The 26632-nt window shown below is 43.7% G+C and overlaps 1 protein-coding gene across 1 annotated transcript in view; it reads right to left on the bottom strand.

The window, feature by feature from the left end:
• Positions 1-26632, bottom strand: part of GRIN2A (glutamate ionotropic receptor NMDA type subunit 2A) — a 781341-nt gene that overhangs the window by 87835 nt on the left and 666874 nt on the right. The window contains exons 6-9 of the mRNA XM_069734026.1: positions 13852-14057; positions 10400-10568; positions 10113-10266; positions 2979-3104 (exon numbers count right to left, since the gene is read on the bottom strand). Of these exons, the coding sequence (XP_069590127.1) occupies positions 2979-3104; positions 10113-10266; positions 10400-10568; positions 13852-14057 (655 nt within the window). The remainder of the gene's footprint in view (positions 1-2978; positions 3105-10112; positions 10267-10399; positions 10569-13851; positions 14058-26632) is intronic.

Consider the following 26632-nt stretch of genomic DNA (forward strand, 5'->3'; position numbering starts at 1 on the left):
AATTGTGCTGGTGTAAAGTAGACATGTGGGAAATGTTATTTATTAACTATTTTGTGTCACATAACTCTCTGGTTTAACAGAATAAAAATTCAAAATGTGAAAATTGCGAAATTTTCAAAATTTTCGCCAAATTTCCGTTTTTATCACAAATAAACGCAGAATTTATTGACCTAAATTTACCACTAACATGAAGCCCAATATGTCACGAAAAAACAATCTCAGAACCGCTAGGATCCGTTGAAGCGTTCCTGAGTTATTACCTCATAAAGGGACACTGGTCAGAATTGCAAAAAACGGCCAGGTCATTAAGGTCAAAATAGGCTGGGTCATGAAGGGGTTAAACCAAGAATGGTATTTTCGAGTCTTGATCGACTATGTTATCATATTGATGTCACAGTGCTTAATAAATAATGATATTGATAAGAAAATAGGAGGAAAAATGAGCCAAAAATTCTTATACATCTTTTCTTAATTTGATTGAAAGAGTAGATTATGGTATTAAACAAGAAGTTTAATGGAGGATCTGCAACCAACTTTCACAATACAAACTCCATATATTAATATTCTTACTTCTATGTATCTGTCACGCTCGGTTGGGAGAGACGCCGGTCAGTCCGTGTACTGGGTTCCAATCTCGGCCTGATTTATTCGGCGGTCTGACTGCACCCTTCGCCCGATCCAGAGCTGCTTAGTGTCCTTACTACTATTGCTCACACTACTCAGTACAAGCTGCAGCTGTCAGTCAGTCTGGATGGGCAGATACTGAATACACTTGGACTCATGCACTTCCTTACTTTTTTTGTTAGGATCATCAAATATTCTTCTTAATATCAGGCATATAATCACTTTGGTAAGGATTTTCAAAGTAAGGCCTAAAATATCTGTTTAATAATGCATGCTGTTTATATTGTTAAAGGGAATCTGTCAGCAGATTTTTGCTATTTAAACTGAGGGCAACATGAGGTAGAAGCTGAAATACTGATTCCAGTGATGTATCACTTATTAAACTGTGTGCTGTTGTTTCAATACAATGAGTATTTTATCATCAGATTAACACTGCCAGGACTACAGCCCTCATGCATCCTGGTCCAACTCCGCCCCCATGACCGATTAGCAGCTTACTGTCACTATACAATGTACACAGAAAGCTGTGGTGTAGGCAGGATCAACCTTCTGAGGTCTGCTACATGCTACATGTAAAACCTCTGATTGTGTCACAACTGCTGCACCCAGTACACTAAGTGACACATCGCTGGAATCAGGTTCTCTTTTCCTACATAATATTGCTCTCAGATGAGGTAGCAAAAACCAGGTGACAAATTCCCTATGAATCTGATGCCAAATCCACTTTACTACGTTCGATGGCCTCTGCATATGGCAGAAGGCAGATTGATTAATCTTTGTATTTTATATCAATATCCAGTTTTTCATCTCCATGATACTTCATTCCCCTATGCAGGTGTTTAATAATGTGCATGAGTGGAGAATCAAAAGACAGATGAGTAAATTGATGTCTTTCCACCCCAGCACTATATTGAACTTTTGAAAATCCATATAACATTAAATAGACTCTCTATATATAACTCACTCTATTCATCTTGTGAAATATCTGTGTCTAGCTCGTATAGATTTATTTCTTAAAGTGGGTGTGTTATAGATTACCAACGTGTTGGGACCTAGTGGCATCTACTATCAAAGCCAAAGTCATAACTTGTATTTGAAGCCTATAACAGGATCCTCATTAACTACGTGTCATAATACAGATGTATTCTTATGTTGGAGAAGGATCTTTGGAAGCTTTCTGGGCAAGGTCGTGGTGCAACTGAAACTGTTGGAGAAGGGTCTTTGGGAGCTTTCCAAGCAAGGTCAGTGTGCAACTGAAACTGTTGGAGAAGGGTCTTTGGGAGCTTTCCAGGCAAGGTCGGAGTGCAACTGAAGCTGTTGGAGAAGGGTCTTTGGGAGCTTTCCGAGTAGGGTTGGAGTGCAACTGAACCTTTTGGAGAAGGGTTTTTGGGAGCTTTCCAAGCAAGGTCATTGTGCAACTGAAACTGTTGGAGAAGGGTCTTTGGGAGCTTTCCGAGCAAGGTCAGAGTGCAACTGAAGCTGTTGGAGAAGGGTCTTTGGAAGCTTTCCGAGCAAGTTCAGAATGCAACTGAAACTGTTTGAGAAGGGTCTTTAGTACCTTTCCGAGGAAGGTCGGAGTGCAACTGAAACTGTTGGAGAAGCTTTCCGAGCAATGTCGGAGTGCAACTGAAACTATTTGAGAAGGGTCTTTGGGAGCTTTCCGGGCAAGGTCAGAGTGCAACTGAAACTGTTGAAGAAGGGTTTTTGGGAGCTTTCGAGCAAGGTCTGAGTGCAACTGAAACTGTTGGAGAAGGGTTTTTAGGACCTTTCCGAGCAAGGTCGGAGTGCAACTGAAACTGTTGAAGAAGGGTTTTTGGGAGCTTTCGAGCAAGGTCGGAGAGCAACTGAAACTGTTAGAGAAGGGTCTTTGGGAGCTTTCCGAGCAGGTCAGAGTGCAACTGAAGCTGTTGGAGAATCTTTCCGAGCAAGGTCAAAGTGCAACTGAAACTGTTGGAGAAGGGTCTTTGGAAGTGTTCCGAGCAAGGTCGGAGTGCAACTGAAACTGATGGAAAGGGTGTTTGGGAGCTTTCCAGGCAAGGTCGGAGTGCAACTGAAACTGTTGGAAAAGGGTCTTTGGGAGCTTTCAGAGTAAGGTCAGAGTGCAAATGAAACTGTTGGAGAAGGGTCTTTGGGAGCTTTCCGAGCTTTCCAGGCAAGGTCAGAGTGCAACTGAAGCTGCTACCTATCTCTGTAACCTCTAAAATTATGAGAATAGCCAACCAGGAATATTCTTTGTTATTGGTTTTGAAAGTAGTCCAAACATGATAAAACACACATTTCAGATAAAAAGTAAAAAAAAATCAGATTCAACCAGCTGATATACAGTATAATATATGAGTCTCTTCATATCTTACCTTTCCCTTGTGCTAAATTTCTGTTATATCCTACAGGACTACAGTACTCAAATATAAAAACAGCAAAGGCAGTCACAAGGAGAAGCATCACAAACATCATCACCCAGACAGATGCACTAAACGGTTCTGCAGAAAGATGGGAACAAAAAAAAAGAAGAAAACCAGACACAATTCATTAAACTGACAGCTCGAAACATATAGATTTCATCTAAACTGTTTACTTACACATCTGAGATGCTGACGGCCTAGAGCTACCACCTAGACATATGTGTCATCTTTATGACATAGAGGAGAAACCTTTGCAATCATTAGCTATAACACCTCACTACTTAAAGCATGAGTCATACGGAATATTCTATAGTGTCACCTTCAGGCAAATTCATAATCTACGAGATATTAGATCTCCATATTGTGCTGAAGATGCTAAATGAAAAATGCCAGAAAAGTATAATCTTATGTTTTTCGGAGAATGACAGTTCTGCATTACATTAAATTATAAGCAAGGAACAAGATCCCTTGTACCAGTCTTCTATCCCCCATTGTATGTTGTGTCATTTGCTTTACTTTCCAAAAATCCACAAATTCGACTCTTCACTGTCTAATATCTATTGCATAATTTATCCAATCGGCTTTTTGTATGAGAACCAGTTGTGGAAAGTCCGTTGAGATACATCTAGTCATAATATAAGTAAAAAGAGGAATAGAAGCAGCACTCCAACCCTGAAAATAAAATAGCAAAAAACTTTATTTAAGGCATGTTAGCCATAATTAAAAACTTGAAGAAACACCTGACGCATTTCAGGCCCATTAACTGCGCCATTATTCATAGGATAGATACAACAAAATAGGTTGAACATAAAATAAGCAAAAAGAACCAATCAACGACATGTGAGTAATCACATTAATATGCATACAGTGTTGCAAATGCAAGTACCTGAAATAACAGAGGACTGAAACGCGTCATGTGTTTCCTCAAGTTTTTAATTTTGGCTAACATGCCTTAAATAAAGTTTTATGCTATTTTACTTACCGGGTTGGAGTGCCAATTTTATTCCTCTTTTTCCTTTTTATGGCTGTGCTCACCAGCGGAATTGGCACCCACCTGTGTTTGTTCGATTGGACTCAGCCTCATATGGTCGAATTTGTGGATCGCATTGTCACCTCCAAAACCTCTCTCTCCTGCACCCTATTCATATTATGCTTGATGTGGGCAAAGTTAATGAAAACTGAGACATGACTACTGAAAGCAAATGAGGTCGACAAGTCTAAAAAGTGTATTAGTGTTAAAGTGAATCTGTCAGTAGGATCAACCCTCCTAAGCCATTTATATGGACTTGTAGGTCATAGCAAGCTTTACAAAATGCTACCTTAATATCCATTGTTTTATTCAAGAGAAATCCATGTTTTTCTTATCATGTATATGAGCTGTTAAGATCTATGGGATGGGCATAGATCTCCCTGAGAATGTGCCACCAGACTTTTTTTTAAATCAAAAGGGTCCTACCAGCGTGAGACATTTAATGACTGACATACCCAAAGAGAATTGAAGGACAGCATCCAATCCAGGTGAACAAACACTCCTTTTTATTGTGCCAAATGCAACATTTCAACCATCACAGGTCTTTTTCAAGCATACAAAACAGTTAAAAAGGCAGTCTTAAATAGGAATCGGCTGGAATTCCCACCAATCCCTTTACAGGAGGTCGCCCATATAATTTACATATAAACATATAATCAAGTGAACAATATATAAATACAACACCAATTACATCACATACCCCCAAAAAACAGTGCAAACTCATATATACAAAGAGAGATCCCCATAATGATGGCAATAGAGATTCATATTAGCACATGGTGGACATCAAATGTAAATAAACAATGGCACGCTGTTATGTCCGGACCAATCACCTCATTTATCACTAATCATACATTGGCTTACCACCAATGTTGTATCCTGTAACATAGACAAGTCACATGACAAGGCTGTACAAATCAAACATCAGATTGTCTCAGCAAATCCCACTATAGATAACAATACCATTGCCTGCTTAGTTAACATAAGGACCGTCATTGGCTCATGTGTCCGAGTCACTGACAGCCCCACAGGCACAATAACGACATCTCGGTATGAGCTCCACATCACCTCCTACTTGCGTCACCAGTATTGCGCTTGCGGGGCTGTCAGTGACTCTGACACATGAGACATGCGCACTCGCACATTGAGGCTGGTGACTCAAGTAGGAGTAGGGCGGATTCTTGCTGGGTATGTTGTACTGACGGGGTTCCGATCAGGGGATGTGGAGCTCATACCGAGATGTCTTTATTGCGCCTGCGGGGCTGTCAGTGACTCGGACACATGAGCCAATGACAGTCCTTATGTTAACTAAGCAGGCAACGGTATTGTTATCTGTTTCTCTTATGTATATAGTATATACCTGTATGTCATCTCCTCCTATATATAGTATATACCTGTATGTCATCTGCTGCCCCCTGACGAAGCCGATGCGAAACGCGCGTTGGGGCCTCGGCGGTGACCCCTGTGTTCCCTTCTTATGGGTAAGAGCTATTTAACCGGGCTGAGTAGGATATTCGCCGAATATGGTGATCGGTATCCCACTGCGGGAAGTATATGGATAGACTCTTAGTTATCCGGTTTATGTAGCACCCTTTGCTTTAATATGCACTTTTGGCACTTTGAGATGGTAAATCAACAGGGATTCACAGGGGCTGCCGCCCTGTAGATTTTTTCAGTGTTTTCCTCTGATTCTTTTCTGTGTACATTATGTTTGTAATGATTTATTGTCTTAAATGATATGTTATGTGACAGGTTTCTGACTAATAAAGATATGTATTTATACTTTTTCTAAATGGGACTTATACTCCGTGTTTTTCTCTGGTGTTCTTATAGTATATACCTTGTTATGACCTGGTGGTCAGGACAATAATGGACCTGATGGTTAAGAGCACACAGAATGACCTGATAGTTACTGATAATAAAGGACGAGCTCTGGGACGTGGGAACTCTGCTGACCGCAATCCCTAATCCTATCACACACTAGAAATAGCCGTGGATTGCTCCTAACGCTCCCTATGCAACTCGGCACAGCCTAAGGAACTAGCTAGCCCTGAAGATAGAAAAATAAAGCCTACCTTGCCTCAGAGAAATTCCCCAAAGGAAAAGGCAGCCTCCCACATATAATGACTGTGAGTAAAGATGAAAATACAAACACAGAGATGAAATAGATTTAGCAAAGTGAGGCCCGACTTACTGAACAGACTGAGGATAGGAAAGGTTGCTTTGTGGTCAGCACAAAAACCTACAAAAGACCACGCAGAGGGCGCAAAAAGACCCTCCGCACGACTCACGGTGCGGAGGCGCTCCCTCTGCGTCCCAGAGCTTTCAGCAAGCAAGACAACAATCAAAATAGCAAGCTGGACAGAAAAATAGCAAACCAAAGGAAAACGAGCAGGAACTTAGCTTCTGCTGGGAAGACAGGTCACAAGAACGATCCAGGCGTGAACTAGACCAATACTGGAACATTGACAGGTGGCATGGAGCAAAGATCTAAGTGGAGTTAAATAGAGCAGCCAGCTAACGAATTAACCTCATCACCTGTGGAAGGAAACTCAGAAACACCCACAGCTACCAGAGGAATTCCATGGATAGAACCAGCCAAAGTACCATTCATGACCACAGGAGGGAGCCCGACAACAGAATTCACAACAATACCTGTATGTCATCTCCCTTGTATATAGTATATACCTGCTTTATGTCATCTCCTCCTCTATATACCTATTTGTCATCTCCTCTTTTATATAGTATATACCTATATGTCATCTACTCCTGTATATAGTATATACGTGTGTCATCTCCTCCTGTATATAGTATATACCTGTATGTCATCTCCTCCTATATATAGTATATACCTGTAAGTCATCTCCTCCTGTATATAGTATATACCTGTGTGTCATCTGCTCCTGTATATAGTATATACCTGTGTGTCATCTCCCCTGTATATAATATGCACCTGTATGTCATCTCCTCCAGTATTAGACCTCGTTCACATGTTATTTGGTCAGTATTTTTACCTCAGTATTTGTAAGCTAAATTGGCAGCCTGATAAATCCCCAGCCAACAGGAAGCCCTCCCCCTGGCAGTATATATTAGCTCACACATACACATAATAGACAGGTCACGTGACTGACAGCTGCCGTATTTCCTATATGGTACATTTGTTGCTCTTGTAGTTTGTCTGCTTATTAATCAGATTTTTATTTTTGAAGGATAATACCAGACTTGTGTGTGTGTTTTAGGGCGAGTTTCATGTGTCAAGTTGTGTGTCTTGAGTTGCGTGTGGCGACATGCATGTAGTGACTTTTGTGAGATGAGTTTTGTGTGGCAACATGCGTGTAGCAACTTTTTGTGTGTCCAGTTGCATGTGACAGGTTAGTGTAGCAAGTTGTGTGCAGCAATTTTTCGCATGGTCAGTTTTGCATGTGGTGAGTTTTATGTTTTGAGTATGTGCAAGTTTTGTGTGAGGCAACTTGTGAGGCAACTCCCGGACATACACACATTTTGCATGTGTTGCAACTTTTGTGCATGTGGCAATTTTTCTGCATGTGCAAGTTTTGCATGTGGCGAGTTTTCCATGAGTTGAGTTTTGCACCTGTGGCTAGTTTTGCATGAGCCTAGTTTTGCAGGTGGCAAGTTTTGCATGTGGTGACTTTTGCGCGTGGCGAATTTTGAGCGGTGACTTTTTGTTTTGACTTTTATGTGGCGAGGTTAGTGTATGTGTGGTGAAATATGTGCTGAGGGTGGTATATGTGTTCAAGCACGTGCTAGTGTGTGGCGCATTTTGTGTGTGTGTTCATATCCCCATGTGTGGTGAGTATCTCATGTCGGGGTCCCACCTTAACAACTGTACGGTATATATTCTTTGGCGACATCGCTCTCACTCTTTAAGTCCCCCTTGTTCACATCTGGAAGCTGTCAATTTACCTCCAACACTTTTCCTTTCACTTTTTTCCCCATTATGTAGATAGGGGCAAAATTGTTTGGTGAATTGGAAAGCGCGGGGTTGAAAGTTTGCCTCACAGCATAGCCTATGACGCTCTCGGGGTCCAGACGTGTGACTGTGCAAAATTTTGTGGCTGTAGCTGCGACGGTGCAGATGCCAATCCCGGACATACACACATAAATACACACACACATTCAGCTTTATGTATTAGATTATGATGATTGTGAAATGAAGATTTTTTTTTTAAATACTTTTTTTGTGCCCTCCTTAATCCAAGAGGATAATTTCCCTGGGGTCATTATGTTGCATTTGATTGTGAAGTGTTGCCCTCCCAGGTGTTAAGTTTTTTTTTAAGACAATTATGTTCCTGATCTATATGTCTCACACTGGTCATGACTAGTGTTGAGCATTCCGATACCGCAAGTATCGGGTATCGGCCGATACTTGCGGTATCGGAATTCCGATACCGAGATCCGATATTTTTGTGATATCGGGTATCGGTATCGGAAGTGTAAAATAAAGAATTAAAATAAAAAATATTGTTATATTCACCTCTCCGGCGGCCCCTGGACATCAGCGGGAGGATCCGGCGTCCGGCACGGCTTCTTTCTTCAAAATGCGCGCCTTCAGGACCTGTGGTATGACGTCCCGGCTTCTGATTGGTCGCGTGCCGCCCATGTGACCGCCACGCGACCAATCAGAAGCCGCGACGTCATTCCTCAGCTAAAGTCCTAGAATGAGCGCCTTTTAGGACCTGAGGAATGACGTCGCGGCTTCTGATTGGTCGCGTGGCGGTCACATGGGCGGCACGCGACCAATCAGAAGCCGGGACGTCATTCCACAGGTCCTGAAGGCGCGCATTTTGAAGAAAGAAGCCGTGCCGGACGCCGGATCCTCCCGCTGATGTCCAGGGGCCGCCGGAGAGGTGAATATAACAATATTTTTTATTTTAATTCTTTATTTTACACTTTAATATGGATCCCAGGGCCTGAAGGAGAGTTTCCTCTCCTTCAGACCCTGGGATCCATGAGGATACATTCCGATACTTGATGTCCCATTGACTTGTATTGGTATCGGATATCGGTATCGGCGATATCCAATATTTTTCGGGTATCGGCCGATACTATCCGATACCGATACTTTCAAGTATCGGACGGTATCGCTCAACACTAGTCATGACACCTTTCATTTCAATAAGCTTATAAGGCAGATTTAAGTGAGATCTATGTCCAGCCCATAGATCTTAAAAACTCATTTACATATTAACAAAATCTGGAATAAGATAGTGTATCGCAGATATTAAGGTATCATTTTATTCAACTTCATATGACCTGCATGTCCAAATAGACCGCCTAGCTAGATTAATCCAAATGACACATTCCCTATATAAAGCTAACATGGTATGTTAAAACTATATGAGCATTCACTTTTGGAAGTGGAATTAACTTTTGCCACTTTTGTGGTAAAGTCAGAAATCATCTAATAGTCCAAGATGAATATCTGTACGAGCTTTATTGGACACTGAAACACCCTTTTTTAGCTCCCTGAATTGGACTCATGTAGGGTATTATAGCAAAACAAACACATAATAGGGATGAACGGACTTGTGGAAGTTTGGGTTCTGGTATCCAACCCAAACTTTATTCCAAAGTTCGATTCGGATACCAGAATTATACCTGAACTTGAACCAGAACACGGACCCAATTGAAAATAATGAGGACCCAGACTTTTGAGCCGGAAAGTTCTCTCTTTCTCTCTTATGGACTTGCAACTCTGAACATTGCAACGGACTTCCGGGAGAAGTCCGTGTTTGGCATTTAGCACCGGACAGTAGCTGTCCGGTATGAACAACGAACTTTTAAGGTCGGGTTCATTCATCTCTACTCAGATAGGTGAGCGGGGCGGTGAATATAAGGAATTTCCTATTTTCTGAAATCTTTCATTGATTCTATCTGGTTCAAAAACTAGTAGATAAGATGCTGCCATTTTGCAGAATAATCCATAATGCATATTGTTGTAAAATTCAAGTATAATTCAATCCCACTCAAATGTATTCGCTCAACTCTAATATTTATATTTTGGATTTTTTTCAATGTGATCAGACATATCTTACCTAAAAACGCAGAAGGAGAAACGGTGCCATTGCTACGTGATACCATAACACTAATTCCAGTTTCGACAAATGGAACTGAAAAATCAACAACCTCCGAGCGCTCTTCATTAATTGTGAGTGAACCCACTGCCATAACTGCCCGCTTATAAACCACCTGGTCCATTAATGACAATGAAGAAATAAAGCAGAAAGAAAACGGTGTCAGTTACAATTTTTGAATACAAAAATCTTAATACTTAAGAGTCACAAGTTCTTACTAAGGAGTTCTTTTACCTAACAGAACTTACTTCACCAATCATTCCATTCCAAACGTTATTGATTTTTTTGCCATGCTTCCCATTGGTTACGAGGTAAAGGTTATATGTGAATTTCACAGTCTTTGAAAGTTTCTTCAATATATCTATACAGAATCCTTTGCAGCATTTTTTCACATATGTCCCCTCAGTTGTGGAATTGCTGAAACACAAAAAGAAAGGAAGATGTGTAGAATAAAAGAAGCACAGAGGAGCAGGATGCATGGATGAGTGGAACAGAAAATTTTACAACTTTGAAACTAAAAGCAAATAAAATTTTCAAGCAGTAAAATGAAAAAGGATCCTAAGATTCTTGTCTATTTCTAGGTCACTAGGCTAAATACATTTGTAACATTGCACATGTTGTCGACTTTTAAAAAAAATGCCAACTGATTGCCTTGCGCAGGCGTGTACTATGGAGGACAGATAATGAACTTCAATCCAATACTGCGGCCAGCATGCAGCCAGCAGGTAAGGAAAGGGTGAATCAAACACCCAAAAACTCAGCCCATATAACCGAAAATCGGTCCCGCCAAATTCAGGTGACAGGTTCCCTTTAACTTTGCATTAGAACTAGTGATGAGCAGGCGTGCTAGGATAAGGTCTTATCCGAGCATGCTCGTGTCCTAATCTACTATTTTCGGCATGCTCTTAAAAAATGCTCAAGTCGCAGCGGCTGCATGTCTCGTGGCTGTTCAACAGCCACAACACGTGCAAGGATTGTCAAGTAGTTCCTCTGCCAAGGGGAATCCTGCTGCCTAAGCATGTAGGCAGTGGTTGGATGCTCACCTGTCAGATTAGTGACTCTTTAGCCTAGCACTAGCAGATCCTATCAGATTTAGATCTTACATCGAAGTGCTGGGGAAAAGGAATGGAGTAGAAGAAGGGAACATCATCCAATCACACTCCTATGTGCCCTGCACACTTCAATGTAACGGCGAGCAGCTTCTGCAATACTGAACTGCACCTTGACTCTGGAGCACTTAGAGCCCAAAGCACGGAGCAAAATTAATCAGTGTTACCCACTTCCCGCCGCGGCCCTTTTTCGTTTTTCGCTCCCCTCCTTCCCAGAGCCATACATTTTTTATTTTTCTGTCAATATGGCCATGTGAGGGCTTATTTTTTGTGGGACGAGTTATAATTTTGAACGACACCATTGGTTTTACCATGTATGGTACTAGAAAATGGGAAAAAAATTCCAAGTGTGGTGAAATTGCAAAAAAATGCAATCCCACACTTGTTTTTTGATGGGCTTTTTTGCTAGCTTCACTAAATGCTAAAACTGACCTGACATTATGATTCTCCAGGTCATTATGAGTTCATAGACACCAAACATGTCTAGGTTATTTTTTATCTAAGTAGTGAAAAAAAATTCAAAACTTTGCTAAAAAAAAGCGCCATTTTCCGATACCTGTAGCGTCTCCATTTTTCATGATCTGGGGTCAGGTGAGGGCTTATTTTTTGTTTTTTTTTGCATGCCAAGATGACATTTTTAATGATACCATTTTTGTGCAGATATGTTCTTTTGATCGCCCATTATTGCATTTTAATGAAATGTCGTGACCAAAAAAAAGGAATTCTGGCATTTTGAATTTCTCACTGCGCCTTTTAGCGATCAGGTTAATGCTCTTTGTTATTGATAGATTGGGCAATTCTGAATGCGGCGATACCAAATATGTGTAGGTTTGATTTTTTTTTATTGTTTTGTTCTGGATGGGGTGAAAGGGGGGTGATTTAAACTTTTATATTTTTTTATTTTTTTCATAGTTTTAAAACATTTTTTTTAACTTTTGCCATGCTTCAATAGCCTCCATGGGAGGCTAGAAGCTGGCACAACTCAATCGGCTCAGCTACATAGCAGCGATCATCACATCGCTGCTATGTAGCTGAAATGCAGGCTTGCTGTGAGCGCCTACCACAGGGGGCGCTCACAGCAGGCAGGCATCAGTAACCAAAGAGGTCTCAATTACCTCTATGGTTACCATCCTGATGCATCGCCGACCCCCGATCATGTGACGGGGTCGGCGCTGCGCTCATTTCCAGCCGCGTAGCAGGAAGTGGTAGTTAAATGCCGCTGTCAGCGTTTGACAGCGGCATTTAACAGGTTAATAGCGGTGGGTGAATCATGATTTCACCCGCCGCTATTGCGGGCACATGTCAGCTGTACTAGTACGGCGCATGTCGGGAAGGGGTTAAACAGACAGCCAAAAAGCCTTTTGGTAGCGGTAATCATATTGTGACTCCTTTATCCTGTGTATTATTCCTAATTCCACAAAATAATTTTCATGAGCAGGGAGAGTTGTATTGATATAAATTTCTATAGCAAGATGGCCGCCGGGCAGGTCCTCAAGGGAAAATGTGTGTCATTGAGGAATTTAAAATCCATGATGTAAGCCCAAAAAGGAGGTACCAGCACAGATAGTACTGAGAGTGTTAATAGAGCATAGCAAGGGCCAAGTTTAGGAGCAGTCAAAGAGATGGCTTCTCCTATACCTCCACCCTTGGGTGTAGTATGGCTTATTTACAGCAGCCAGGCTCTTTCATTAGTGTCTGTGTGGGAAAGAGGAAGGACCATGGTTGTATTGCTTAGACTCTGCCAAAGGCTGAAAATACTGGATGGTTAGCTAAATGGGTGTGCCCAAGCTGTATATAAGGACTGCTTATTTTCTGCTACCCTTATGCCCAAGAAAGGTCTATTTTCTGTTCATGTGGACTTTGCTGAAGTTTATGATGGTTGATAAAATTTCAAAATACTTTGCACCAGAACCAAAAAGGCTTGTGGGTTTACCTTAACTGCTGTCAAAGCTGGCGGATTCCTTATATATGTCCTAAGACAAGAACATTGCCTTTAAGCGGGTTGTCCGGGTCTAATAATTTTTTTTACTTTGGGCCTAAGAACTAACAGACAGGTAGTTGCTAACTACCTGCCTGTTTTGCTCGGTGCAGCTCCCTGCTATCACAGAGCGGTCATGGACGGCTCCTGCCAGCGATTCTGTGGCTTTCACTAACAGAGTAGCAGCTTCTCTTATGTTGTGCTCTGTTGATGTGGCATTACTGCCAGTTCCACCGCTGCCTAGATGCAAGGAGCTGGCTGTCAATCAGCATGACGCCATTCATGTGAAGCAGCAGAATCACCAGTATTAACGATCAGTGACAACTCTGAGCCAGAGACGGGTAGGACAGGTAGTTAGTTAGCAATCAATGCCTGTTATTTCTCTATTTAAACAAAAAATTGTCCCACACAACCCCTTTAAGTGGATGCATTTTCTATTGTAGTGATCATCCTGGAAAGGGCTGTCTACAGTTTTATGCGAGTACTGAAGATATCCATTACCTATTGTGGCTGTTTGTAATTTGTCTTAATACATTTTAAGACGTCTCTAAAAATAGTAGTCAATGGTGGCAAATAATGTATAGATGAATGTATCTTCTGTACATTTACTTACTTCAACCTGATATATTTTTGACACGGCACAGTATTCCTTACACATGTTCCTGTGAGGTAATCCATGTTCTCAACAATGACAAATGGAGCCTCCTCCAATGTAACGATGCTAAGATGGTTGTCATCAGGTTCAAAGTCCAGAGCCCCCGTTATCCTGGGCCACACGGGATATTTTACTTCCAGGCTTTTGTTCTCCCATTTTGCCACCTATTTAAATAAATAACATACATTCCTTATATACACGAATATTCTGTGTCTCACATAGAACAGATGGCGACTCTGAGAAAAGATAAAACTAGGCCCCCACCATACCAACCAGCGGTCATGGACATCGAGAGAAGGCCCCTGCGCAAAAACAGTATATGGGTGTTTGCAGTCCAATATTGTATCTGTGATAGAAGTTGTTTACTGATATGGAGTTGGAAGTGGGTGCTCTTACCACTGGGCCTCGGTGGAATGCACAGGTTGCACCAATGGAATGTCGACACCTAAAAACCTTAACAAAGTGTGGCTTATATTCAAATCCACCCCAACACCTGTGCTGGGGGCTTCTCAAAGGTTCAACTAGAGTCATTTTATGTCAAAATGACTGTTGGCTTTCGTTTGTCCGGTGCTGGTGCTATGGGTCTTTGAAGGTAATCCTTTACCACAGACTCATTTGCCTCTACGTCATCCAATGATTTCCACACTTGACTTAGAGGGAATCTGACAGCAGGTTTTTGCTGTTTAAATCTGAGAGTAGCATACTATGGGGCGCAAGACCCTGATTTCAGGGTTGTATCACTAACTAGAAATATTTATGGATTACTAGCTATCTAGCAATGAGCGAGTGTGCTCGTTACTCGAGTTTTCCGAGCATGCTCGAGTGTTCTCTGAGTATCTTGGGCATGCTCGTAGATTATGTTTGCGTCCCTGCAGCTGCATGATTTGCTGCTGTTAAACAACCTGAACACATGCAGGGATTGCCTGTTTATTAGGGAATCCCCACATGTATGCAGACTGTATAGCAGCCGCAAATCATGCAGCTGCGGGGACACAAACATAATCTACGAGCACACCCAAGATACTCTTAGAACATGTTAGGAAAACTCGAATAATGAGCATACTCGCTCATCACTACTAGCTACCTATTGCTTCCCGATTGCTGCTATATGATGCCATCTTTTGGTTATTCTGTATATTCATGTGATATATATATATATATATATATATATATATATATATATTATTCAATAAAAATACATTTTTTAGATAGAAACTTTTCTTTTTACCTCGGTTATTATTATTTTTTGGACTCCTTTTGGTATGATAGCTTACCATAAAATAGCAATATCGCATTGATGTCTTACATCAAAAGCCGTATGGTAGAAATTCTGCACTAGCTACAGACAATACAGAAAGAATCTACTCCTTGTTAACAGATTTTGTTACTTATTTCAGGATATTTTCTAGGCTTCATGTTTTTTTTCAGCAGAGGAGAAAGTAGAGATGTCAGCCTCAAAATGATTAAGTGTAGCTTTCACTCAGCATAGCTTCAGGTAGTTCTAGTCAAACTTACATTTTGGGGCTGACTTGTGTCACTGTTTACTTGATGTGTCTATCGCTGTAATTTTAGGAGACGGACGCAGAGATTCTATCACCAGCTTTGAGCTGAATAGGACACTGACAGTTTCATTACTAAACTACAGTGTCTTTGTGTTCTGCTGCCATTCAAGGGTTTTCCCTTAAAACTAATGAAGAAAATTGAAACACATACTGATGCCTAAAAAGAATAAATAAAGAACCAATGCTGTTCATCTAAATTTTAAATGAGCCATACAAAAAGGCAATACAGTTTACAGGCAACCATTAGCTTAACAATCAACAGAACTACAATATACATTGACAATTTATGTATTAATGTGAGTCAACAGAACAGGGTCAATTATGCTTGACAATAATGGAGACCTCCTAAACTCTTGGAAGATTTGTCAACTCCTAGGTGAACACCAAAGCCTTCTGGTAAATTTTTTATCAGGCATAGCTCCAGGAACAAAATTAATATCTAGAATGGCAGGAAATGGAACATGGATGGTGGACCAGTTGTGAAAAAGGCATGTCCGACAAGTGGTTATGGCAAAAAGCATGGATGCCATTTTGTGTGATGTACCCTAGACAAGTATTACTAAAAGTTGTCAAGTAAGGAGTAAATATCTTAACTTGTAATTTAATGCAATTTATTGTGGTGGTCTGTAGAGCCTTCCCCTTGCATATCAAAGGTCTTGACCACTCACTTTTTAACCCCTTTCTGACATATGACGTACCATCCCGTCGAGGTGGGGTGGGCCCGTATGACCACCAACGGGATAGTACATCATATGCGATCGGCCTTGCTCATGGGGGAGCGCGGCCGATCGCAGCCGGGTAACAGGTGACTATCGCAGCTGACATCCGGCACTATGTTCCAGGAGCTGTCAAGGACCGCCCCTGGCACATTAACCCCCAGAACACTGTGCCGCGATCAAACCTGATCGCAGCGTTTCGGCGGTATAGGGAAGCATCGTGCAGGGAGTGGGATCCCTGCATGCTTCCCTGAGACCCTCGGACCAACGTGAGCACATCGCGTTGCTCCGAGGGTCTCCTACCTCCTTCTTTGCAGGGAGGTGGCTTTCCAGCGCCAGCTCAGAGCAGGCGCTGGTAAGCCTGCAGCAGTGCACGTCAGATCGCTGATCTAACACAATGCAGTGCAAAGTGTCAGATCAGCGATCTGACCCTATAACATGATGCCCCCCCTGGGGCAATGTTATAGTGTAAAAAAAAATATTCAGATGTGTAAAAAAAAAAAAAATTCCTAACTAAAGAAAAAATATAAATATTGTTCCCATAAATACATTTCTTTATCTAAATAAATTTAAAAAACACAATAAAAGTACACATATTTAGTATCGCCACGTGCGAAACGACCCGACCTATAAAACTGTCCTGCTAGTTAACCCCTTCAGTGAACACAGTAAAAAAAAAATAACAAGGCAAAAAACCAACACTATATTATCATACCGCCAAAGAAAAGTGGAATAACATGCGATCAAAAAGACGGATATAAATAACCATGGTACCGCTGAAAAAGTCATCTTGTCCTGCAAAAAACAAGCCACCATACAGGATCATCACCGAAAAAATAAAAAAGTTATAGTCCTCAGAATAAAGCGATGCAAAAATAATTATTTTTTATATAAAATTGTTTTTATCGTATAAAAGCACTAAAACATAAAAATTATATAAATGAGTTATCGCTGTAATCATACTAACCCAAAGAATAAAACTGCTTTATCAATTTTACGAAATGCGGAACAGTATAAACGCCAAAAAAATAATTTTTATTTTCACGGCTCGGCGTTATAAACTTCTGTGAAACACTTGGGGGTTCAAAGCTCTCACAACACATCTAGATAAGTTCCTTAGGGGGTCTACTTTGCAAAATGGTGTCACTTGTGGGGGGTTTCAATGTTTAGGCACATCAGGGGCTCTCCAAACGCGACATGGTGTCCCACCTCAATTCCAGTCAATTTTGCATTGAAAAGTCAAACGGCGCTCCTTCCCTTCTGAGCTCTGCCATACGCCCAACCAGTGGTTTACCCCCACATATGGGGTATTGCCATACTCAGGACAAATTGCGCAACAACTTTTGGGGTCCAATTTCTTCTGTTACCCTTGGGAAAATAAAACATTGGGGGCGAAAAGATCATTTTTGTAAAAAAATATGATTACTTATTTTTACGGCTCTGTATTGTAAACTTCTGTGAAGCGCTTAGTGGGTCAAAGTGCTCATCACACATTTAGATAAGTTCCATAGGGGAATCTACTTTCCAAAATGGTGTCACTTGTGGGGGGTTTCAATGTTTAGGCACATCAGGGGCTCTCCAAACGCAACATGACATCCCATCTCAAATCCAGTCAATTTTGCATTGAAAAGTCAAACGCGCTCCTTCCCTTCCGAGCTCTGCATTGCACCCAAACAGTGGTTTACTCTCACATACTGGGTATCAGTGTGCTCAGGATAAATTGTACAACAACTTTTGGGGTCCAATTTCTTCTGTTACCCTTGGGAAAATAAAAAATTGGGGGCAAAAAATAATTTTTGTGAAAAAATATGATTTTTTATTTTTACGGCTCTGCATTATAAACTTCTGTGAAGCACTTGGTGGGTAAAAGTGCTCACCACACATCTAGATAAGTTCCTTAGGGGGTCTACTTTCCAAAATGGTGTCACTTGTGGGGGGTTGTTTAGGCACATCAGGGGCTCTCCAAATGCAACATGGCGTCCCATCTCAATTTCAGTCAATTTTGCATTGAAAAGTCAAACAGCGCTCCTTCCCTTCCGTGCTCTGCCATACGCCCAGCCAGTGGTTTACCCCCACATATGGGGTATTGGCATACTCAGGACAAATTGCACAACAACTTTTCGGGGCCAATTTCTTCTGTTACCCTTGGGAAAATAAAACATTGGGGGCGAAAACATCATTTTTGTGAAAAAATATGATTTTTCATTTTTACGGCTCTGCATTATAAACTTCTGTGAAGCACTTGGTGGGTCAAAGTGCTAACCACACATCCAGACAAGTTCCTAAGGGGTTCTACTTTCTAAAATGGTGTCAATTGTAGGGAGTTTCAATGTTTAGGCACATCAGGGGCTCTCCAAACGCAACATGGCATCCCATCTCAATTCCAGTCAATTTTGCATTGAAAAGTCAAACTGTGCTCCTTTCCTTCCGAGCTCTGTATTGCACCCAAAAAGTGTTTTACCTTCACATATCAGGTATTGGCATACTCAGGACAAACTGCACAACAACTTTTGGGGTCCAATTTCTTCTGTTACCTTTGGGAAAATAAAAAATTGGTGGCGAAAAGATCATTTTTGTGAAAAAATATGATTTTTCATTTTTACGGCTCTGCATTATAAACTTCTGTGAAGCAATTGGTGTGTCAAAGTGCTCACCACACATCTAGATAAGTTTGTTTGGGGGTCTACTTTCCAGAATTGTGTCACTTGTTGGGGGTTTCAATGTTTAGGTACATCAGGGGCTCTTCAAACGCAACATGACGTCCCATCTCAATTCCTGTCAATTTTGCATTGAAAAGTCAAATGGCGCTCTTTCCCTTCCAAGCTCTTCCATGCACCCAAACAATGGTTTACCCCCACATATGAAGTATCAGCGTACTCAGGTCAAATTGTACAACAACTTTTGTTGTCCACTTTCTCCTTTTACCCTTGGTAAAATAAAACAAATTGGAGCTGAAGTAAATTTTTTGTGAAAAAAAGTGAAATGTTAATTTTTTTTAAAACATTCCAAAAATTCCTGTGAAACACCTGAAGGGTTAATAAACTACTTGAATGTGGTTTTGAGCACCTTGAGGGGTGCAGTTTTTAGAATGGTGTGACACTTGGTTCTTTTCTATCATATAGACCCCTCAAAATGACTTCAAATGTGATGTGGTCCCCCCAAAAAAATAGTGTAGTAAAAACGAGAAATTGCTGGTCAACTTTTAACCCTTATAACTCCCTAACAAAAAAATTTTGGTTACAAAATTGTGCTTATGTATGTTAGGAGTCGAGTTTCCTCTGCTGCACAGGGGGAATCTCGATCCGTGTCTGCTGCGGTCTCCCATTCTGCTTCGGCCGCAGTGGGCTCTGCTCAGCGGAGGTGTCGCTCCCAGCGTCTCGCTGGGACTTATTCTGTGCAAAGGGTTACTGCTGCCTTTTACGGCTCTCCTGTTGTACCCTGCACTGATCTGTGGCGAGCGGGCTTCCCTGAGACTAAGTCCTTATTTGCACCCACTGAACATGCCCAGGACAGGATCTCCCATTGGAGATCGAGGGTCACATGCTCAGGTGCTGCAGCACATCCCATTGGTCCTCTTGGCAGGTCCTGAAAGGGCAAAACTTCTGTAGCAGCTTCCTGTGCTGCAACTATATAAACTGCGCATGACCGCACGGCCATGTGCTAGTATTGTCTTGATAATATGTGTGTGTGTTGTGAGTGAAAGTCGCTCTTTAAAATACCCTCCCTATTGGATGACTGTTCGCGGAAGGTGTATGTTTGCTATCTAGCGCCCGACTTATCCAACAGCACGTTACACACATAACAGCGTCTAGTTGCTGTGACCGCCTGTACGGCGCCGTGCGCTTCCTCTGCACTTTCCTTACCCAAGCCTGGGTGGTTACTGGCGTCCGTCAGTGCGGCACTGCATGCACTCTCGTGCCTTTATATACTATTTTTATAGTTTCCTTACACACCCAGTTGCGGTGTTGTGCCAGCAAGTGGTCTAATCGGACTTCAATCCTGTGTTGGGGTTGTGTTCGCTGACTTCTTGCTCGCGTTCTATGTGCGGTACCGCGGTCCTGTGACACAACAGGATCGCTTCCTTCATGCAGGGTGAAGTTAACCCATGCATGTATACTTAAAGTACCGCCATATAGTCCATCTTACTAGCAGCAGGGTTTTTACCTGCACGGTGGACCTCAGACTGCGAACGCACCTAGTTTCATATCTTCTATACTTGGTGCGTTCCGCCAGTCCTTAACATAATACTAGCGCCAAGGTCTAGCTAGTAATGACGGACGATCAGCGTTTACAGCGGTACATCCAGCAGCTGGAGGGAAGGTTGGCGGCTCTAGAGCGTTCAACCTCAGCTGTGGATGTTACTGCTGTCGCTGTTCAGGCTGCAAGTGTGGCTGCAGCTACCTTGTCCACCGCTGCCCCTGTACTGATGCTATCTCGCCTCCCGCTACGAGAGAAATTTTCTGGTGACAGTAAGTCCTGTAGGGGTTTCGTGAGTCAGTGCTCAATACATCTCGAGCTTCTGGCATCTCGTTTCCCTACAGAGCGGGCTAAGGTGGGCTTTATCATATCCTTATTGTCGGACAGGGCGTTGCAGTGGGCTATGCCGCTGTGGGAGCGTGGCGATCATGTGGTGCAGAGTGCTCCGTTATTCCTGAGCACTCTGAAACAGGTCTTTTTAGGACCTCGTGTCACCCATGATACAGCGCTCCAACTGTTGGCATTGACTCAGGGCTCGTCCATGGTCAGCCTTTTTGCCGTCCACTTCCGCACTCTAGCATCTGAGCTGGAGTGGTCGGATAAAGCCCTTATCCCTACATTTTGGAGGGGGCTGGCTGACCACGTTAAGGACGCCCTGGCCACTAGGGAGATTCCCGCCACACTGGAAGAATTAATAACAGTATCTACTCGTATTGACCTCCGTTTTCACGAGCGGAGGTTAGAGCGAGCCCAGTGTAGGCAGAGGTTTCGGCTGGCTCCCACCTTCGCCAAACCTTTGGAATCTCTAGTCCAGGCTCCTGAGCCCCATGAACCTAAGGTAGTGTCACGAGCGGGATCTAAGTCCCGGACCGCTCGTGCACCCCAGGTTTTCCATGTATGCCAACAGTCAGGACATCTTGCCACCAGATGTCATCAGCGGTCGAGGAAACGTCAGCGTCTAGTGGTGGTGGGTGGAGGTGCACTAGACACTGCGACGTTTGCCTCCAAATTGTCCTTTAAGGGGACAATTAATTTTGGCTCATCCTCCCACTCGGTAGAGCTCTGCGTGGATTCTGGGGCGGAGGGCAATTTTATGTCTTCTGCTTTCGCCCAACGTCACGCAATACCCCTGGTTATGCTACCTCAACCAGTAACGGTACGAGTGGTGAATGGGTCGACACTCCCCACACAGATAACACATCAGACCATCCCTTTTACTCTGTCCATGTCACCATCCCATCAGGAGATTATATCTCTGCTCATCATTCCTGAGGGGATTGATGAGGTCCTGTTGGGGATACCTTGGTTACGGTACCACTCTCCTCACATCGAGTGGTCCTCAGGCAGAATTCTGGGATGGGGTGAATCATGTGGGGGTAGGTGTCACCGAGAGTGCGTTCAGGTTGCTACTACTGAGGTACCCGCAGATCTATCCTCTCTCCCGAAGCAATATTGGTCTTACGCAGACGTGTTCTCCAAAAAGGCGGCGGAGACCCTTCCGCCCCATCGCCCCTATGAATGTCCTATCGATCTCTTGCCTGGTGCGGAGCCTCCCCGGGTCGAGTTTATCCACTATCTCTCCCGGAGATGGAGGCCATGTCTCAGTACATTCAAGAGAATCTGGCAAGAGGGTTTATCAGGAAGTCAGTGTCACCTGCTGGGGCAGGGTTCTTCTTCGTGCAGAAGAAGAATGGGGAACTACGTCCATGCATAGACTACAGGGGTCTTAACGCTATCACCGTTAAGAACAAGTATCCTTTGCCATTGATATTCGAGCTCTTCGATAGGCTTCGGGGAGCTAGAGTGTTTACTAAATTAGATCTGCAGGGTGCTTATAACCTGATTCGCATCCGTGAGGGGGACGAATGGAAAACGGAGTTTAACACCAGAGATGGGCACTATGAGTATCTGGTGATGCCCTTCGGGCTCTGTAATGCCCCAGCCGTTTTCCAAGACTTTGTCAACGACATCTTCCGGGATATGCTTTCCACCTCAGTTGTAGTCTATCTGGATGATATTCTCATCTTTTCTCCAGATATAGACTCCCACCGGAGAGATGTTGGCAGAGTCTTCGACCTCCTACGGGCAAACTCTCTTTATGCTAAGTTGGAGAAGTGTATGTTTGAGCAGGAGTCTTTACCGTTCCTGGGCTATATCATCTCCGCCCAGGGATTGGCTATGGATCCTGCCAAACTACAGGCTGTGATGGACTGGCAAGAGCCCCATTCTCTTAAAGCGGTGCAGCGCTTTATGGGGTTCATTAACTATTACCGCCAGTTCATTCCCCACTTCTCAACTCTGGTAGCTCCCTTGGTAGCCCTCACCAAGAAGGGAGCGAATCCCAAATTGTGGTCGGAAGAGGTCTCCAAGGCCTTCACTTCTATTAAGTCCCACTTTGCTAGCGCTCCCATCTTACATCGTCCCGATGTGGATAAGCCATTCCTAATTGAGGTGGATGCCTCATCCGTTGGTGCTGGAGCAGTCCTCTATCAAAAGGATGCTCAAGGTTCGGAAGCATCCATGCTTCTTCTTCTCTAAGACCTTCACGCCAGCGGAGAGAAACCACTCCATCGGGGATAGGGAGTTGCTAGCAATGAAACTGGCCTTTTCAGAGTGGAGACACCTTCTGGAAGGTGCGCGGTTTCCCTTCCAAGTTTACACGGACCACAAAAATTTGGTCTACTTGCAAACAGCCCAGCGGCTAAATTCTCGCCAAGCCAGATGGTCCTTGTTCTTTTCCCCGTTCCACTTTTCCCTTCATTTTCTCGCCGGGGAGAAGAATATTTGTGCTGACGCTCTCTCTCGCTCCCTTATTTCAACTGAAGAGGAGGAAGAGGAGCCTCGGCTTATTGTCCCTTCTGAGAGCCTGAGAACCGTAGCGCCGGTTTCGCTGGAGTCTGTGCCTCCGGGCAAGACTTTTGTGCCCATTAATTTGCGACCGGAGGTTCTCTCTTGGGCTCATTCGTCCAGGGTGGGTGGACACTTTGGGACAAAGAGGACATCTGAGCTACTGGCGAGGACGTACTGGTGGCCGCATATGGTCCGGGATGTCAGGGATTATATTCTGGCGTGTGTCTCCTGCGCCAAAAATAAATCTCCGCGGCAAAGGCCAGCTGGGTTGCTCTATCCCTTGCCGGTGGCAGATAGGCCCTGGGAGATGGTCGGGATGGACTTTGTCGTGGGTTTACCCAAATCTCGCGGCTGTACTATCATTTGGGTCATCACCGATCATTTCTCAAAAATGGTGCATTTGGTGCCGCTACCACGGTTACCTTCTGCACGGGCCTTGGCAGCGTTGTTCATTAAACACATCTTCCGCCTACATGGTATGCCTAACAAAATTGTCAGTGACCGGGGTCCCCAGTTTGCGTCTCGGTTCGGAAGAGAGCTTTGTCGTCTTCTCAGTATTGAGTTGAATCTCTCTTCCGCTTATCATCCCGAGACGAATGGGTTGGTAGAGAGGGCCAACCAGACCTTGGTCACATACCTGCGACATTTTGTTTCAGCCAGGCAGGATGACTGGGCATCCTTGCTATCGTGGGCAGAGTTTGCACTGAACAACGCCGTAGCCGACTCCACTGGACAAACCCCATTCCTCCTCAACTATGGTCAGCATCCACGGGTACCTGTGCCTATGCCCGTGTCTTCCGCGGACTCCAGGGTGGCAGACTGGGCTGTGGAGGCACGGGATATTTGGGACCGCACTCAGGATGCCATTCGGGCCTCTAAGGAGAGAATGAGGTCCTCCGCCGATGCTCATCGGCACCCCGCTCCGACCTTTGCTCCTGGCGAATTGGTGTGGCTCTCCGCCCGTAACATCAGGCTGCGAGTTGAGTCCACTAAGTTTGCTCCTCGCTACTTGGGTCCCTTCAAGGTCCTCGAACAGGTTAATCCTGTGGTCTACCGTCTGGCCCTTCCTCCACGCCTTGGTATCACCGACACCTTTCATGTGTCCCTCCTTAAGCCCGTATACATGTCCCGGTTTTCCGAGTCATCTGCCGAGACATCGGGTTCGTCCACGGACGATTTCGAGGTGAACGCTATCTTGGAGTGCAAGGTGGTACGTGGCAAAAAAAAATTTTTGGTGGACTGGAAGGGTCACAGCCCTGAGGATAGGTCCTGGGAGCCTGCGGAGCACATTCGGGCTCCGCAGCTTATTGCTGCCTTCGAACGTAGCGAGGCCCAAGGAGGGGGGGCCCTAGGAGGGGGGGGTAATGTTAGGAGTCGAGTTTCCTCTGCTGCACAGGGGGAATCTCGATCCGTGTCTGCTGCGGTCTCCCATTCTGCTTCGGCCGCAGTGGGCTCTGCTCAGCGGAGGCGTCGCTCCCAGCGTCTCGCTGGGACTGATTCTGTGCAAAGGGTTACTGCTGCCTTTTCCGGCTCTCCTGTTGTACCCTGCACTGATCTGCGGCGAGTGGGCTTCCCTGGGACTAAGTCCTTATTTGCACCCACTGAGCATGCCCAGGACAGGATCTCCCGTTGGAGATCGAGGGTCACATGCTCAGGTGCTGCAGCACATCCCATTGGTCCTCTTGGCAGGTCCTGAAAGGGCAAAACTTCTGTAGCAGCTTCCTGTGCTGCAACTATATAAACTGCGCATGACCGCACGGCCATGCGCTAGTATTGTCTTGATAATATGTGTGTGTGTTGTGAGTGAAAGTCGCTCTTTAAAATACCCTCCCTATTGGATGACTGTTCGCGGAAGGTGTATGTTTGCTATCTAGCGCCCGACTTATCCAACAGCACGTTACACACATAACAGCATCTAGTTGCTGTGACCGCCTGTACGGCGCCGTGCGCTTCCTCTGCGCTTTCCTTACCCAAGCCTGGGTGGTTACTGGCGTCCGTCAGTGCGGCACTGCATGCACTCTCGTGCCTTTATATACTATTTTTATAGTTTCCTTACACACCCAGTTGCGGTGTTGTGCCAGCAAGTGGTCTAATCGGACTTCAATCCTGTGTTGGGGTTGTGTTCGCTGACTTCTTGCTCGTGTTCTATGTGCGGTATCGCGGTCCTGTGACTCAACAGGATCGCTTCCTTCACGCAGGGTGAAGTTAACCTGTGCGTGTATACTTATAGTACCGCCATATAGTCCATCTTACTAGCAGCAGGGTTTTTACCTGCACGGTGGACCTCGGACTGCGAACGCACCTAGTTTCATATCTTCTATACTTGGTGCGTTCCGCCAGTCCTTAACAATGTAAAGTAGATATGTGGTAAATGTTGCTTACTATGTATTTTGTGTGACATATCTCTGTGATTTAAGGGCATAAATATTCAATGTTGGAAAATTGCTAAATTTTCAAAATTTTTACCAAATTTCTGTTTTTTTTTCACAAATAAACGCAGGTAATATCAAATAAATTTTACCACTATCGTGAAGTACAATCTGTCACGAGAAAACATTGTCAGAATCATCAGGATTTGTTGAAGCGTTCCAGAGTTATAACCTCATAAAACGACAGTGGTCAGAATTATAAAAATTGGCCCGGTCATTAACGTGCAAACCACCCTTGGAGGTAAAAGAGTTAAAGCATTGAAACATAGTTCAAATCAACTGCATCCCAAACGAAATATTCCATGCACGTCACAGCCATAAACTGTGCACAGAACTGGATTCCCCCTACTCACTTAAATGTGGATAGTGGTCGTGGGGTAGAGAGTTCTAATTGAAAAGGAAAATTACAAATTTCCAAACATCTTTTGAGAAAGAGCATGAAATTAAGGCTGGGAATAGAGCAGAAAATAACAAGAATTCTGGCCACTTCAAGATTCCAGAGATAATTGAGATATTCTCGATATATATCTGTGTCAGAAAAGAGTGACCTTGAAGGCTAAAGAAAATCAATCAAATTGACTAACTCTTGTCTTTGGCGAACATGGGTGGAGGTGGAGGTGTGCCTGAATTCAGACCTAGATGATGAAGTTTTACAGGAAATCTGTTGGTAAGACTTTTACTTAAGGTACCTTCACACTGAACAACTTAACAACGATATCGCTAGCAATCCGTGACGTTGCAGCGTCCTGGATAGCGATATTGTTGTGTTTGACACACAGCAGCGATCTGGATCCTGCGGTGACATCGTTGGTCGGAGCAGAAAGGCCAGAACTTTATTTCATCGCTGGATCTCCCGCAGACATCGCTGAATTGGCGTGTGTGACGCTGATTCAGCAATGTCTTCACTGGTAACCAGGGTAAACATCGGGTTACTAAGCGCAGGGCCATGCTTAGTAACCCGATGTTTACCCTGGTTACCAGTGTA

The sequence above is a fragment of the Ranitomeya imitator genome, chromosome 7, assembly GCF_032444005.1.
Source record: "Ranitomeya imitator isolate aRanImi1 chromosome 7, aRanImi1.pri, whole genome shotgun sequence".
Taxonomy (NCBI): Eukaryota; Metazoa; Chordata; class Amphibia; order Anura; family Dendrobatidae; genus Ranitomeya; species Ranitomeya imitator.